General features: G+C 37.0%; 5 protein-coding genes across 8 annotated transcripts; 3 read left to right on the top strand and 2 right to left on the bottom strand.

The window, feature by feature from the left end:
• Positions 1–588: 588 nt before the first annotated feature.
• LOC18013431 lies at positions 589–2,697 on the top strand. Of its 2 annotated transcripts, none has more exons than XM_006395381.2 (7): positions 589–703; positions 1,171–1,444; positions 1,533–1,649; positions 1,779–1,862; positions 2,017–2,075; positions 2,203–2,356; positions 2,448–2,697. In XM_006395381.2, exons 2-7 carry the CDS (start codon positions 1,190–1,192, stop codon positions 2,517–2,519), a joined length of 741 nt encoding a protein of 246 aa, XP_006395443.1. In that variant the 5' UTR covers positions 589–703; positions 1,171–1,189; the 3' UTR covers positions 2,520–2,697. The 2 variants fall into 2 exon arrangements, with proteins under 2 accessions (XP_006395443.1, XP_006395444.1); XM_006395382.2 differs by having other exon boundaries at positions 2,445–2,697.
• Positions 2,698–3,046: 349 nt separating this feature from the next.
• Positions 3,047–5,892, top strand: LOC18013277 (proteasome subunit beta type-7-B). 2 transcript variants are annotated; one of them, XM_006395380.2, is made up of 9 exons: positions 3,047–3,156; positions 3,489–3,650; positions 4,200–4,341; positions 4,471–4,567; positions 4,643–4,712; positions 4,816–4,920; positions 5,007–5,105; positions 5,252–5,339; positions 5,585–5,892. In XM_006395380.2, the coding sequence occupies exons 2-9, from the start codon at positions 3,507–3,509 to the stop codon at positions 5,662–5,664; spliced, it is 825 nt and encodes a 274-aa protein (XP_006395442.1). In that variant the 5' UTR covers positions 3,047–3,156; positions 3,489–3,506; the 3' UTR covers positions 5,665–5,892. The 2 variants fall into 2 exon arrangements, with proteins under 2 accessions (XP_006395442.1, XP_024007053.1); XM_024151285.1 differs by having other exon boundaries at positions 3,093–3,244.
• A 363-nt stretch (positions 5,893–6,255) lies between these two features.
• Positions 6,256–8,751, top strand: LOC18013345 (uridine kinase-like protein 5). Of its 2 annotated transcripts, none has more exons than XM_006395378.2 (13): positions 6,256–6,352; positions 6,451–6,542; positions 6,628–6,697; positions 6,775–6,890; positions 6,980–7,076; positions 7,175–7,254; positions 7,341–7,619; positions 7,717–7,777; positions 7,843–7,903; positions 7,989–8,082; positions 8,158–8,230; positions 8,321–8,403; positions 8,502–8,751. In XM_006395378.2, exons 1-13 carry the CDS (start codon positions 6,256–6,258, stop codon positions 8,694–8,696), a joined length of 1,398 nt encoding a protein of 465 aa, XP_006395440.1. In that variant the 3' UTR covers positions 8,697–8,751. The 2 variants fall into 2 exon arrangements, with proteins under 2 accessions (XP_006395440.1, XP_024007052.1); XM_024151284.1 differs by having other exon boundaries at positions 6,267–6,352; positions 8,173–8,230.
• Positions 8,752–8,990: 239 nt separating this feature from the next.
• LOC18013259 (40S ribosomal protein S21-2) lies at positions 8,991–9,955 on the bottom strand. The gene is made up of 4 exons (XM_006395379.2): positions 9,858–9,955; positions 9,557–9,637; positions 9,334–9,466; positions 8,991–9,214 (listed from the first exon to the last, which is right to left on the bottom strand). Exons 2-4 carry the CDS (start codon positions 9,604–9,606, stop codon positions 9,149–9,151), a joined length of 249 nt encoding a protein of 82 aa, XP_006395441.1. The 5' UTR covers positions 9,607–9,637; positions 9,858–9,955; the 3' UTR covers positions 8,991–9,148.
• A 1,510-nt stretch (positions 9,956–11,465) lies between these two features.
• Positions 11,466–13,671, bottom strand: LOC18013166 (eukaryotic translation initiation factor 3 subunit I). The gene is made up of 9 exons (XM_006395377.2): positions 13,526–13,671; positions 13,232–13,432; positions 12,800–13,015; positions 12,570–12,703; positions 12,356–12,475; positions 12,168–12,257; positions 11,989–12,075; positions 11,815–11,894; positions 11,466–11,714 (listed from the first exon to the last, which is right to left on the bottom strand). The coding sequence occupies exons 2-9, from the start codon at positions 13,413–13,415 to the stop codon at positions 11,639–11,641; spliced, it is 987 nt and encodes a 328-aa protein (XP_006395439.1). The 5' UTR covers positions 13,416–13,432; positions 13,526–13,671; the 3' UTR covers positions 11,466–11,638.
• Positions 13,672–14,200: the final 529 nt, after the last annotated feature.

Genomic DNA, 14,200 nt, shown 5'->3' with positions numbered 1-14,200 from the left:
TCAAATTAAGTCCAGACTCTATGAATTTAGAGAGGATCTTGACACGTCCATACGATAACATCAAAATGTTATATGAAAACAACTTAAATCGTCTACGGTAAGTGAAAGTTGGACTATTATTCAGTGGTGGTAGCTCAATAGTAGATGGTAAATAATAAAACAACTCCAAATCATTAAAAATAACTTAAAGCTGACAAATAAAATCTGATATCCGGTAAGTGATACTGTACTTAAAATTCGATATTTGTTGCTACTGAAAAAATCCAGATAAACAGTATTCAGAATGTATCAATGTCTTGAGAATAAATCAATCATACAATTGGAGGAAATAAAATAAATTAAATCATACTGTAAGTTTGAGTATTGACGACAAAAAAAAAAAAGTTTGAGTATTTTATTTTAAAAATGGGCTTATGAAAAAGGCCCATATAATTGTTTCAATTGGAAGGCCCAGGAAGAGTTTGCTTATATGTACGTGGGTCTATGTAAAGTATAATCGCTGACGTAAGCTATGTGGTGGCCCAGGACGCACGCACGTGTTCCATCTGAACATAGCTTGGAGTTTGGTCCTTTTTCGGCTCGAAGTAAATCCAGTTTTTTTTTTTTTTAGTCCTCACCTTTTATCAACCTTTTCGGCTTCCCCTTCGATAACGATCTCCGCCTGTTTCAGCGACTATAATCTCCGGCCGTTCGATTTTTCTCGGTGAGTTCTCGTCGACCGTCGTTTCAATTAATTCATGAATCCCAAAATGTTTAGCTTTCTTGTAGAAATTTTGGATTGAAAATTCTGTAACCGGAACTTGAGAGTTTCGTGAATACCATATTGACTAGTTCTGTCTCGATATGTTACTCTGAATTTTGATTATATGCTTTGCCTTATATTATATGTTCTGTTCACATTAATTCTGCAGTAGCTTTCAAAGGGTTCTTATCCCTTAGAGTTGGAATTATACATATTTTTTTTCCCCATTCTATCTTGGTTTTTATGTATTATTATCCAAGAACTCGATTCATTGCTCCATGGAGATCTTAACTTCTTAAATAAAACAAGCCTTTAATAAGGCTCATCAGCTTTGTCCAAAAAAAAGGCTTATCAGCATATTATAGTGTTTATGTTGCTCTGAATCTTGAATTGTCTGCTTTCCATTGATTTGAGCTCTGTGCGTACAGTGGAGTGTCTATCAAAGCTATGCCTAAAAGATTAGCAGAAGCGCCTCCTTCATCTGAAACCTTAAGAGTCAGACATGCAGACTCTTTTGGTAGCTACAGATCTCAAGTAGCTGAGTTCTTGTCTCAAGAAGAGAGGATCTCGCTTCATGATTTACAAGCCACTGTGAGGCATTCCAACACCGCAATAGGAGCTGGGATGTCAAATCTCAATAAAGAGAAATTGAATGTCTTGTTGAGGCAGTGCGTGAAGAACCTGACTCCAGAAATCGATGAGGTACATCAAAATTTCTACCTCTGAACATACGTTTATGCTAGTATGATGCATAAAGTATTCAATACGATGCAGTTTTTGCGAATCGCAGATGCAGCAACGTGTATGCCGCATGCACCTAATTTCACAGATGGCAAACAATTGTGCGTCTTCTTCTCCAAGCATTTTACAGTCTATTGTTGTTCCTGATGAATCCGGAGGGGCAACAGTATGTCTTTTACTTTTTTGTTTTGTTATCTGTTTTCTTCAAGTGTAATTGAATCTATCATTTCATTTATTTTCTAACTGGATGTTTTTTTTTGTATTTCTTCTTCCTCTCTCGTATTTGTTCCTTTAGGAAGATGATATACAGAATCTGGTATCTGACCTTGATCTTGTCAAGAGATTAATGTCCCAGGATTCACATGCTCTTCTTTCCGAGGTAATGAACTTTCTCTTTTAAATTTACAGAACATCTTTTTCACATTGTCATTTCTTGCTAACACAAAAACTAAAGATCTAATGTAGCTACATCCTGTGACTGATAGAAGCGCTAATATTTGTTTTGTTTTTTTTTTTTGGTTTGCTTCGAAAAGCTGGAGAATATGCAGCAGGAACTCGAAAACCTTCTTGACGATGTAGTGGCCACTTGCAGGTATAGTGTTGTCTAATAGCTCTTTGTTTTTGTGCTGTTTTATGATCAATGAAAGAAAGTGTCTTTCATGTATAATTGAGACATTCTTCTCTAGTGGTTACTTATTGACGACACTCTTGTAAAACAGACCTATGACTCATGGTGAAAAGCGAGATCTTCAGAAATCAATCAAAGAGCTACCTGAAGGAAATCTTCACCGCATCGCCGAAATAGTGGCAAATCATTGCATAAGATCTGGCAAAGAGTTCTTTGATGAGGTTATAGTCAACCTGGAACAGTCGGTAAGACACAATACATATAGTTGATAGAACCTGGTCCGGTAAGTTAAAGTGGAATATTAACAGCATTTCGAACTAACTGTGTTTCCAGCAGGACAACATAATGCTATGGAGATTGCATTTCTATGTAGGAGCAGTCAAGAATGCTCGGAAGCTCGGTCGCTAGCTTAGGCTGGACTGTTCAATACGGTCTGGATTATGGCCGGTTTAGTGTAGATTCTGGTTTTCTTTTTTCTTTTCCTTTTCATATCAGTCCAGTGCTATGCCGAGTTGGTCTTACATGGACGGGTTTTCAACCGGTTCTGATTTTGCAAGACTTTGATCAAATTATTGAAATGGCCGGTCTGCAGATTTTCTGGTCTCTAGTACAATCTCTATGAATGGTATACATGTTCTTCAATGTCTTCTACAATCTATACTAATTTTGGTTAATTAAATATTCTTAGAGCGTTTAGACTAAACAAAAAGTAAAAACAAAAATCTAAATGATTTGAACTAAAACCGAACCCAAAATTGGTTTAGAAACCCTTAAATTATCACATGTAAATGGATTTGATCTGAAGAAATTCTTATGGAGAGATGGAAAGATGGGCTCAGCAACAAGAAAGAAAGGGCCCATTCAAACTTAGAGTTGAATCTCTAGTAACCTTAGAAAGACCAAAATGTCCCTAGACGTTAAGGTGGCGTCTGTGTCTCTAAAGGTTTAATTGGGGAAGAAGAAATCTCTCCATCTTTCTGGTCTTGCTTCAGCTCTTTCTTCTCGTCTTCTATTTTTTTCTCCAATTCAAGCAAAATTCGTCAAGGTAAATTACTTTTCTCAAGTCGAGCCTTTTTTCTTTTTCTTCATCACTCTCACACTTTCTCGTCTTGAAACCTCTATTCTCGATTCCGGTAAAACTCCCACGCGATTTTCCAGTCTTCTATGTTCTCGATCCGAGGATTTTGATTTACTTACATTGGGTTTTACTCGTAAATATATTAAGGGTATATACTATGTCGATTCTTAATTTGTCTTTACGGTGTCGCTGATATTGAATGAACCAGCTAATGCCGACTTGCTTCTGACAATTTCGAAAAAAAAGAGTTCGTCGGAGTAATCGTTTGATGCTAAATTACTTTCTCGCTGTTATTGTAGGAGTGGTCAATTTGAAAAATGTCTCAATCAGCCGTAGATGTTCCCCCAAAGGGTGGATTCAGCTTCGATATGTGTAAGAGAAATGATATGCTTATACAAAAGGGTCTTAAAGCTCCCTCTTTCTTGAAGACTGGAACTACCATCGTCGGTTTGATTTTCCAGGTCTGTTTTGTTCTCCCACATTTTCTTGAATGCACAGGATTGTCCTACCCTTATTCTAACTAGTCATTGAATCTTTTTTGTTATTAAACTTTGCACGAATGAGCCGAGACTTACCGATACTGTGTTACTATGCATTGGTTTCTTCTTTTATTGTGGAAGCACCTAAATGTCCCTAGAATTTGATTAGTGAAGAAGTTGAGGCCTAAATCTGAGCCATTTCAGTATTGCAGTCATAGCGATTAGATTGCTCTACTTATCGTTTAGTAGTAGTACCTGCAAACATTTTTGGGTATAAGCAATTACTCGCAAGTATCTTCCTTTTCTCATTATAGATCAGTTTAAAAGTTTCATCTACAAGTACGTTTTGCCTAGTGCCAATGTAATGGTGCTTTTCTATTAGCCCTGCCTCTCCGTGTAATTTACTAAACCACAGCAATTAAACATGTGAAGATGTTTTTGTTCTTGTTCTCCATTGTTGGTTATATTGCTGTTTAGTCAATGATTGTGGTAGCTATAATAACGCTGACTTCTATATCCGGGTTTGAATAGGACGGTGTGATACTAGGCGCAGATACCCGAGCAACTGAGGGACCTATTGTTGCTGATAAGAACTGTGAGAAAATCCACTACATGGCACCAAACATATATTGTTGTGGCGCTGGAACCGCTGCTGACACTGAAGCAGTTACTGGTATTTCGTTTTTATCCTCGGTGTGACAGATATTTGTTTTCTGTGTGAAACAAACTAGAATGTAACATAATGCCCCGCTCCACAAAACTAAATGCTTCAGTTATCATTGGCTTATTTTTCACTGTCCAGATATGGTCAGCTCACAGCTGCGGTTGCATCGTTACCAGACTGGCCGAGACTCTCGGGTTATCACTGCTTTGACCCTTCTCAAAAAGCATCTCTTCAGGTAATTCTTTTTTATCTCGTCCAGAAACTCGTCATAAAGAAACACAGATTACCTAACTTCTCAAGTTTCGTTCAGCTATCAAGGTCATGTCTCAGCTGCTCTTGTGCTCGGTGGAGTTGATATCACTGGGCCTCATCTGCATACTGTAAGTTACAAACTCCCGACAGGTGCTATTTTCTGAGGAGATAAGTGTTTTGGTCTGTTTGTTGTTATTCATTGTCACATTTGAATTTTTGTCTTATACACAGATATATCCACACGGTTCAACTGACACTCTACCATTCGCTACAATGGGTTCTGGTTCTCTTGCTGCTATGTCTGTGTTTGAGGCTAAGTATAAAGAAGGTCTAACTGTAAGTACGCGAAAACATTCATCTTTCAATTTTAAGATGCATGTTTTTTTCTCGTCTGATTGATTTCTTGTTACAAAATCCTCTAGAGGGATGAAGGAATTAAGCTGGTTGCTGAAGCCATATGCTCGGGTATATTCAATGACCTGGGTAGTGGTAGCAACGTGGACATCTGCGTGATCACAAAGGTTTGTCTTCGCCGTGCTATGACCAGTGCCTTTAACTAATCTACAAAACTCCGATTGGCTACTCGTAATTTACCATCTCGTAGACATTACCTCTGTCTTTTTTCCGTTGCCTTAGAACTTGTCATTGATATGTTATTGGCTAACAGGGGAACAAGGAATATCTCAGGAATTACATGGAACCAAACCCAAGAACCTATGTCAGCAGCAAAGGCTATTCATTCACGAAGAAAACTGGTAAGCCACTCTCTCTCTTTACTTCATCAAACAGGACATGATAACGGCTCAGGGAAACCAAGAAATTTGTGTCTCTGAGCTTGTGGATACTGAAATGCACAAGTATATCTGAACTAGTAACGCTAGCCTCAGCCTTTGCCTACTCACTCATAACCTTCGATTGAGTCCAGTTTCAATCTTCTGCTTTCTATGAGTTGAGTCTCTTTTTTTTTCTCACTTCATTTTCTTGGCTTATTCGGAAACAGAGGTTCTTCTCACCAAAATCACCCCATTGATGGAGCGAGTTGAGATTACAGAAGTTGGTGGTGAAGCTATGGAGGAATGAAGGAATCTCAAATCTCTGCTCTTGCCGTTCATCTCCACCAAGCTGTCCCGGCCCTAACCTATGGCGAGTGGGGCAACTGGCCTGGGTCCAGTATTTAGTTTTTTTTTTTTTTAAATGTTTTAAAATTTGATAACAAAGGCTTATGATCTATTATCCTTTTTTTCAAAAAAAATAGCAAACCCTTGATCTAAACTTATCTTGCATTCTCAAATATAAACAGTTTTTTTTTTGTTGGTGCAATTCAAAGGGATCTAAAAACTTAAACTTCACAAATTTGGCACTGAATCTACAAAAAGTAGCATTCATTAAATGACAAAAGACTCATTTAATCTTGATTATCAAACTTAAATACTAAGATTAAAAAAATATAAGTTTAGGTATGTTTTTGAACGTTTGTATAGTTTAAGTACTAATTTGCACATTTTGTCATAGTTCGGGTATATATATAGGCCGTTTCCCCAGGAAAAAAGAGATACGTGCTGTTTCTTCAATTAATCCATTGATTTGAATACGTTATCAAAGAGCGATTTGTTTTTTTTTTCTTCTTAATTTTATGAGTAAGCTTTAGGTGATACGATCAAAGAAGAAGATATGGAGAAATTGTCTAATGGCTTCAGAGATCACTTGTCGATCAGTGACAATGTTTGCCCTTCAGCTCCCGCTCCTCTTAAACAGCCTTTCGTGATCGGTACGATAAAACTCCTTTTTGTCTCTCTTCCTTTCTCTCTCAATATTGATTTTGCCGATCTGTTCGGTGTAAGTTATCTCGCCGATCTTCTCATTCAGGTGTTGCCGGCGGAACCGCCTCCGGGAAGACGACGGTCTGCAATATGATAATGTCTCAGTTACACGATCAACGTGTCGTGCTTGTGAATCAAGTAATTATCATTCACTCATAATAATCTGTAATTATTGGTCACGGAACTGGGGAAAATTGGAGAAGAAACAAAATGATTTTTGCAGGATTCGTTTTATCATTCGCTCAGTGAGGAAAAACTGAAGAAGGTTCACGATTATAATTTCGATCATCCTGGTAACATATCGATTCCTCTCTCTGTATCCACAAATCGAGAATCTGTTTTCTCACGTTTGATTCAACTACGTACACAGACGCGTTCAATACTGAGGTTTTGCTTTCGTGTATGGAGAAATTACGATCTGGCCAACCAGTGAGCATCCCGAGTTATGATTTCAAAATCCACCAGAGCATCGAATCTGCAAGTCCGGTACATTTGCTTGAAAAAGATACAGAAAATTTATCAATCAGTCACCAAAGCAACATTACACAGGTCTAATAATCGCTTTCTAAATCCAGGTTAATCCCGCTGATGTAATCATCTTAGAGGGAATACTTGTTCTTAATGATCCTCAAGTTCGTAATCTCATGAACATGAAGATCTTCGTTGATACAGGTTTCTATCCTCAGCTTAGTTGAATCTTTAAGAAGGCCACAAATGATTCACACATTATTTTCTTGAGTCTCTGAGACACTGTTCTCTTACATATGCAGATGCTGACGTACGACTCTCGAGAAGAATACAGCGTGATACCGTCGAGAGAGGAAGAAACATCCAAAACGTTCTTGAACAGGTCAATCATAATGTGAATCTGAATGTGTCTTGATGTCGTTTTCTAGATTTTCATCATCAAAACGTTGATTTTTGTTATGCTTACAGTATACCAAGTTTGTGAAGCCGAGCTTTGATGAATTCATCCAGCCATCGATGAAGTATGCTGATATAATCATCCCACGAGGAGGAGACAATGATGTTGCTATTGACCTCATTGTGCAGCATATCCGTACAAAGCTGTGCCAACACAATCTCTGTAAGATATACTCAAACATCTTCATCATTTCTTCTACGTTCCAGATCAAGGGAATGCATACTCTTATCCGTGACGTCAACACAACAAAACACGATTTCGTCTTTTACGCTGACCGATTGATTCGACTGGTAAAAACCACCTAACAAAACATCAAATTTCCGACCATATATGATTTTCATAAAATGATCAAAGATTAAGAACTGGAGTTTTATATGTTTGTCACAGGTTGTGGAACATGGACTTGGTCATCTTCCTTTCACAGAGAAACAGATAACCACTCCAACAGGTAATGTTTGTGCGACTGTCTCTCTCTTCCAAACAGTTTAACGACGTTCTCTTAAAACTTATCAGGGTCAGTGTACACCGGGGTCGATTTCTGCAAGAGATTGTGTGGCGTCTCAGTGATCAGAAGGTATCTATTACATTACTGGCCTGTCTCGTTTCTTTTCCGGTTAGTGTGTTTCTGCTTCGTAGCTTTACGTTTTCGGTACCTACAGTGGAGAAAGCATGGAGAATGCTCTAAGAGCTTGCTGCAACGGAATTAAGATTGGTAAAATCTTAATTCACAGAGAGAATAACGATGGTCGTCAGGTCTGATTCCCTTGTCTGTAAATACGTGCAACATCTCAGCTCAACGATTTCTCATTCGGATGTTGTTTCCTGCAGTTAATATATGAGAAGTTACCGAAAGATATCTCAAGCCGACATGTCTTCCTCCTTGACCCTGTTCTAGCGTCAGGTTCAGTAACCGATATAAAAAGCTAAACAAAGGTTACATCTTTCGAGTCAGTTGTTAAAGAAATGTCTGACCTTTCAAATGTGTTAACAGGGAACTCTGCAGTGAAAGCTATATCTTTGCTTATTAGCAAGGGAGTTCCAGAATCACATATCATCTTTCTCAACCTTATAGCAGTAATCAGACCAACCAAACAAAACCTCATTGTTGAATTTCTGTCTTGGTTAATGAAGTGATCACCAACGTTTTACTAACACAAGCAAAAAATCTGCAGGCACCTCAAGGTATTCACGCGCTCTGCAAGAAATATCCGATGGTAAAGATTGTGACTTCGGAAATCGATGCCTCCCTCAATGAGGACTCGCGTGTGATTCCAGGCATGGGAGAATTCGCAGACCGTTACTTTGGTACAGACAATTACATTAACTCAAAAGTATCAAGCTGGTCTGCAAATCTCAAAGTAAGCTAACCGGATGCAGTCTTCTACCTTAATCACTCAGTAACCAAACCAAGCGATCCCTTCATCATTCATCAATCATCATATACAAAACCTGATTTATCCCGAGTCTCTTCCATCTTCGTTCATTCTTCTCGTTTATTAATAATATATGATATAGATTCTCTGTTTCAGTACACATTACAATATATCCAAACACATTCTTTCTTTTTTCGGTATTCACTATCTCAAATCTTATAGTTGTATATGCTCTTATACTATCATTGATTTATTTTGGCTCGATACGACTTGAAATTGTATAAATGACACAAGATAGAGCTAATAATTCCCGGGAAAATAAGAACCAACCATCTCAGTATTTCAAACCAATATTATCATTGCGGGAGAAGAAAAAGAAAACATAAGTTCACATCCGGATAAACAACAAAGTTTTGAAAAATCTAGAAAACAAGCTTTTATTGCTCTTACTGCTGCTTAGTTTCAACCTTCTTCTTCTGCCAGAGCCTGTCGACTCCACTGTCAGCATCACCCTACATCGTTTCCAAAAACAGAGTTTGGTGAAAATTATAAGATGAATGATTTAGTGCCAATTCTATTGCTAATAGAGTTTTATAAAAAAAGATTTGATACAGCAGGAAAGTCGACAAACCTGAGCACGGACAAAACCGCAGAGAGCAAAGGTAGTGAACTGGCCGGTGTAGATTCCATCAGCATCTAGATGACCAATGTTGAGCTGCACGGAAGCATGATCCTTTGAAGTGATCAACCTGTTCGTCGCTGAACTGCAAAAATAAAAATCGAACAGGTTAAATTATCAGATTCATATAATAATCACTTCCTTAAAACAGAATTGATATTATATGAATCTTTACCATTTCCTTGGAATGTAAAGCTCAGTGATTTGACCTTCTTCGTTCTGCATCTTTGGAGATTTTTTAAAGCTTTTTCAAGTGCTACAAAAAAAAAAAAAGGACATTGTAAAATCTTTATCAGTAAGCAGACAACAACACAAAATTGATCTCAAACTATAGCATCTAATTGTCAGGGCTGGGGATACAAGAATTTCTCAAGCAGAGTTAAACCACCAACTAAATTTAAACAGATATAAACACGTTTTGATCCTATTTGTACATATATAAGATTGAATCCCAAGAGAAAGACGAATTTGTTTACCAGATGTAGAAGACGCAGCAAGCAGCAATTGGCGACGACTGGACAAAGCCACACCTCGTCTATATGAAGCAAAAACCCTAACCTTGAACTTTTGCTCCGTTATGACAAAATTAACCTTGTGATGTTACTTAATTTACATGATATGCCAATAGAGCCCAACGACGGCGTTTTATAACGTCAGTCGTTCTCATACTTATTAGTTCAAGCTCTCAAAACTGCTATTACTGGATTATTTTTGTTTTTTGTTTTTTGTTTTTTTTGGGTAAGTTTGAATCAATTTTGGGTTGTAAATCTCAAAATGTGACCCCATAAAACAACCAAAGTGTGGCCTCATGAAACAAGCATTCTTTGGGCTCTAAAAAATATAATAAATCATATAGTAAAACAAGTAATCTTCGAATCTTCGAATCTAAATCCTCAGTTCTAATGAGTGCAGTTCTAAAACCGACTATTTCTTGAAGCTCAATCTCTCCCCCGGATGCCATCTGAGATCATTTTCCCCTTATGCTCACTCAATGCAGGCTTGAAAAGCTGACTCTGTAAGTCTGTAAAATTCACTAAGATAAGCGATATTATTAAACCAGACAAATACGAGACTAGTTGCTGTAATTCAATTTCTAGGTCTGGCACATCCAAAAAGGACTTCATAAGATGTCGATCGTAAATGAGAAGACCAATCACAAACATTTTTTTAATTATGAATTTATTAAACTTGGCCATCTGACTAATTTCAAGTTTTCGAGTTTATGCATATTTTAAATCTGATAAAAGAGTGAAAACGGGAGATCGAAAACACAATGATTATTCAAAGTGTAATGATCTAAGCTCATCCTCAACCTTGTGCCATAATTCATCCGTCATGGCATCTTTGTATTCTATCTTAAGCAAGGAAATTTTTTTTTGATTGAAGACAAAAGTATTTAAACTGATGAATGTATTATATATTTTTCACTTTGTTTCTAAAATATTTTTTGGAAAATCAATAATAACAAAAATGTACAAACAAAGCACATTAATTTTTGTTTTTGATTTATTGTATTTTGATTAGTAAGTACTACATTCATCAAACAATGTATTGTATATATGATAAATACTTTCAAAGCATTTTCAATTATTTTGATAGTTACCATGTAACTTACAAATAATTAGTTTTACAGAAAACATGATTTCATAAATTTTACTGTGCTATTTTTTCAAAAGTTAGAGTTTAAGTCTTGTAAATTTTGCATAAATTGATAAAAGTATAAGGAAGAAAAAGTGTTACTGTATTTATATATATATATATATATATATTAATTTTTAGATATGTTAATATTATGTGTGATTTATTTACATATTTATTGACTAAATATGTAAAATTTATAAATGAGTAAAAGTGATTTTAAAAGAAAATAGTAATTAAATACATTTGGCCATCAGATTTTTGTGTAACGCACTGTGGTTGGTTTTTGGTTATGTCGACTGTATCTCGTCGTTGTAATGCTAACAATATTGGTCATATAACGGATAAATAGTATACAGCACTTATTAATAAATAAGTGCTGTATACCCACATCCAAAAAATTCAATAGAAGATAATACTAACTCATTCGAATGGATGCCCACAAATAGAGGAGCTGCGCAGGTTAATGACTTTGTAATTCATAAAGTTTGAAATGAACAAAAGGATTCGAGCCAAAATTCGAAAGCTAAACATCATAAAAGTATAGGTAGTAAATTAAAATAGTATGATGTTGAAAAGATGGAACAAAATCCGGACTAGAGATTTGTTTCAGAAAGATCTAAATCTTGATGTTGAAGTAATCAGAGTCAAAGTGATGCAATCTAACGTATCCATCTTCACCTCCACTAGAGAAACTGAAGAAGAGAAAAATCACAAACTCAGCAACAAAGCCAAAAAGAAAAAACTTAAAACTAATCATGTGAAAATTGTTCCAATCAGATAATGTTACTTTACCTCTTTCCATCAGGATTGAATGCCAACGCATTTATAGGTCCAAAATGACCTTTAACACCACCAATTTCCTCTTGCAGAATCTATATATTTATCCATAACAAACACAATGTTATAAAGTTACATGTATGTTTCTGATTACAATTTCCAAGTAAAAGCCTCTATCACAACACTAACCTTGTCATAAAATTTAGCCTCGAACTTCCCAGCACGATGATCAGTGGTTGTAACAGCTGATGCATCTTGACCACCTCCAAGCACAACCTAAGAGAGAGCAGAAACATTCACAAAGACAATATTCATGACTTGTTGATTTTAGGAATCAAATTCAAATTTCTTGACGCATTACTACATACATGGTTGAGAAGTGGAGACATGGCGACAGCATTCACGGGCACTCCTGTTGTGTAAGTCTTAATAAGAGTCAACGTTCTCATGTCCCACAGCTGAAACAATTAACAATAAAAGAATAATAATCTTATCAGTATATCTATACCGTATAACTTTGAAACAACAGATAGAAGAAAAAGAAAAGAACACATGCCTTTGCAGTTTTGTCAAGTGAACCTGTAATGAAGTGAGAATCATCAGCTGCTTTACAGAGCGATGTAATTGTCTTCTTATGACCCTCTTCCTCATTTGATTCCTTGATCAGTTTTCCGGTCTAGCAACAACAATGGCAGCACCATAGACGTTAAAGCTAATAACTTTAAATTTGATATTGACACACCAGAAACACCTCAAGAAAATGGAGCTACCTCGGTATCCCAGACCCTGATTACAGCATCTTCACCACCACTCACAATGGTTTCGTTCAAGGGTCCCCAAACAGCTCTGTTTATCCTCTTTTTCCCGTCAGGATTTTGAAGGATAAGCACAGAATCATCAATCTCTGCACCATTGCATCAAACAGATTCCTTTTACATAAATACAAGACGCATACTAAAACTTAAAAGGTCGATTTTCCACCTACAAATCTATAACTTACGGTCTTCGGGATCTTCAGCGATGCGTTTCACATGAATAGCAGAAGTACGTTCCATGAATGGATCAGTGGTAATCACTGCAAGCTTATCTCCTACGGAAAAGTCCACAGACCTAGCCGGAGAACCAAATTTGAATGAGAACAACTGTCTTCCAGTTTTCACCTCCCATATCTTTGCAGTCTGATCAGCACTACCAGTTATCAATCTCGAAGAGTCTCCTACACTCATGAACAAATCACCAAAAAAACTCAGCTAAGAATTGTAAGACTAAAGACAAAAACCCAAGGTTTTGTTATAACCTTTCTATTCAGCAAACATCAACCAAACCCTAAAAACCCCAATTACTTAAGGAAAATTGAATCTATCCATCAACTCATAGCAATGAAAAAAACAAATATTTTCATCAAATTCAACCAAATCGATGCGAGACTTACTTGAGACATCACAAGACCAAACAGCACCATTGTGGCCACGGTAGGTTCCGTGGCGTTCACCGTTATCGGCATACCAGAGAGTGGGAGTGTGATCTTTCGCGCAGGAGAATAGCAGATCACCATCTCTATTGTACCTTAGGAAGGTCAATGGACGTTCATGTCCCTTCATTAATATCGGCCTCATCTTCACAGTACCTCAATCTGAAAACAGATACAGAAGAAATCGATTCACGACAAACTATCAAAACTCAAAAGAGAGTAAGCGGATTTGGGAAATATGAGTTTCTTTTTAACCAGTTAAACCACGGTGAGAAGTTGCAGGCGACGATGACGGCAAGCGAAGAAGAAGAAGAAGAAATACACCAGATTTTGGAATAAAACCCTAATGTTGAATTTTGTGCTCTATTGGACAAATACACCCCTGTCTTACTCATTTACTCGACATGCCGTCAATGCCAGTCTCTAAGAAGTTTAATCCGAATTTCGGTTCAGCTTCGATTCAATTTTTTTTTGGGCTTTCCGGTTTTATTTTTTTATGAATGGTACTAATGAAGTGTTGTAAAAACTTAGAAACTTTATTAATTACTGGAATGTATATATAGAGTACATAGGGAATCTAGGTTAAGTACAATGCCCTGATGGGCCTAATGGGCCGGTATAAGAGTCCATATATGATATGTGTTATAACACTCCCCTTTGGACGAGTGAACCGGGCCAGCTACTCAATCGGGATCTCGATAATGCGCTGGGGAATGTTGCCTCATTAAAACCTTACCAGGAAAAACCCAGTGGGACAAAACCATGGTGAAGGAAAAAGAGTACAACACGCATTACTCCCCCTGATTGTAGCATCACTGCAGATCTCTAAGTCTATACATTCCTATCTGTTTGACGAGCTTCCGGTGTGTTGAAGTAGGCAATGATTTGGTGAAGAGGTCAGCTGAATTCTCACTGGATCGGACCTGCTGA

This window comes from Eutrema salsugineum, unplaced genomic scaffold (genome assembly GCF_000478725.1).
Source record: "Eutrema salsugineum unplaced genomic scaffold, Eutsalg1_0 scaffold_6, whole genome shotgun sequence".
Lineage (NCBI taxonomy): Eukaryota > Viridiplantae > Streptophyta > Magnoliopsida > Brassicales > Brassicaceae > Eutrema > Eutrema salsugineum.
This window is presented reverse-complemented; position numbering and strand designations above follow the sequence as displayed.

Bases quoted from the DNA above. Each gene is read 5' to 3' on its own strand.
- LOC18013277 (XM_006395380.2), top strand. From the start codon at position 3,507: ATGTCTCAATCAGCCGTAGATGTTCCCCCAAAGGGTGGATTCAGCTTC. The intron at 4,342-4,470 runs GTATTTCGTTTT...TTCACTGTCCAG, and splicing joins TGACACTGAAGCAGTTACTG to ATATGGTCAGCTCACAGCTG. The intron at 4,921-5,006 runs GTAAGTACGCGA...AAAATCCTCTAG, and splicing joins AGTATAAAGAAGGTCTAACT to AGGGATGAAGGAATTAAGCT.
- LOC18013259 (XM_006395379.2), bottom strand. From the start codon at position 9,606: ATGCAGAACGAAGAAGGTCAAATCACTGAGCTTTACATTCCAAGGAAA. The intron at 9,467-9,556 runs GTAAAGATTCAT...TTATTTTTGCAG, and splicing joins CTTTACATTCCAAGGAAATG to TTCAGCGACGAACAGGTTGA. The intron at 9,215-9,333 runs GTTTGTCGACTT...GAAACGATGTAG, and splicing joins GCGGTTTTGTCCGTGCTCAG to GGTGATGCTGACAGTGGAGT.
- LOC18013345 (XM_006395378.2), top strand. From the start codon at position 6,256: ATGGAGAAATTGTCTAATGGCTTCAGAGATCACTTGTCGATCAGTGAC. The intron at 7,077-7,174 runs GTTTCTATCCTC...TTACATATGCAG, and splicing joins GAAGATCTTCGTTGATACAG to ATGCTGACGTACGACTCTCG. The intron at 7,904-7,988 runs GTATCTATTACA...CGGTACCTACAG, and splicing joins GGCGTCTCAGTGATCAGAAG to TGGAGAAAGCATGGAGAATG.
- LOC18013166 (XM_006395377.2), bottom strand. From the start codon at position 13,415: ATGAGGCCGATATTAATGAAGGGACATGAACGTCCATTGACCTTCCTA. The intron at 13,016-13,231 runs GTAAGTCTCGCA...TCATGAGTGTAG, and splicing joins TTGGTCTTGTGATGTCTCAA to GAGACTCTTCGAGATTGATA. The intron at 12,076-12,167 runs GTATGTAGTAAT...GCTCTCTCTTAG, and splicing joins TGTCTCCACTTCTCAACCAT to GTTGTGCTTGGAGGTGGTCA.
- LOC18013431 (XM_006395382.2), top strand. From the start codon at position 1,190: ATGCCTAAAAGATTAGCAGAAGCGCCTCCTTCATCTGAAACCTTAAGA. The intron at 1,650-1,778 runs GTATGTCTTTTA...TTGTTCCTTTAG, and splicing joins ATGAATCCGGAGGGGCAACA to GAAGATGATATACAGAATCT. The intron at 2,076-2,202 runs GTATAGTGTTGT...CTTGTAAAACAG, and splicing joins GATGTAGTGGCCACTTGCAG to ACCTATGACTCATGGTGAAA.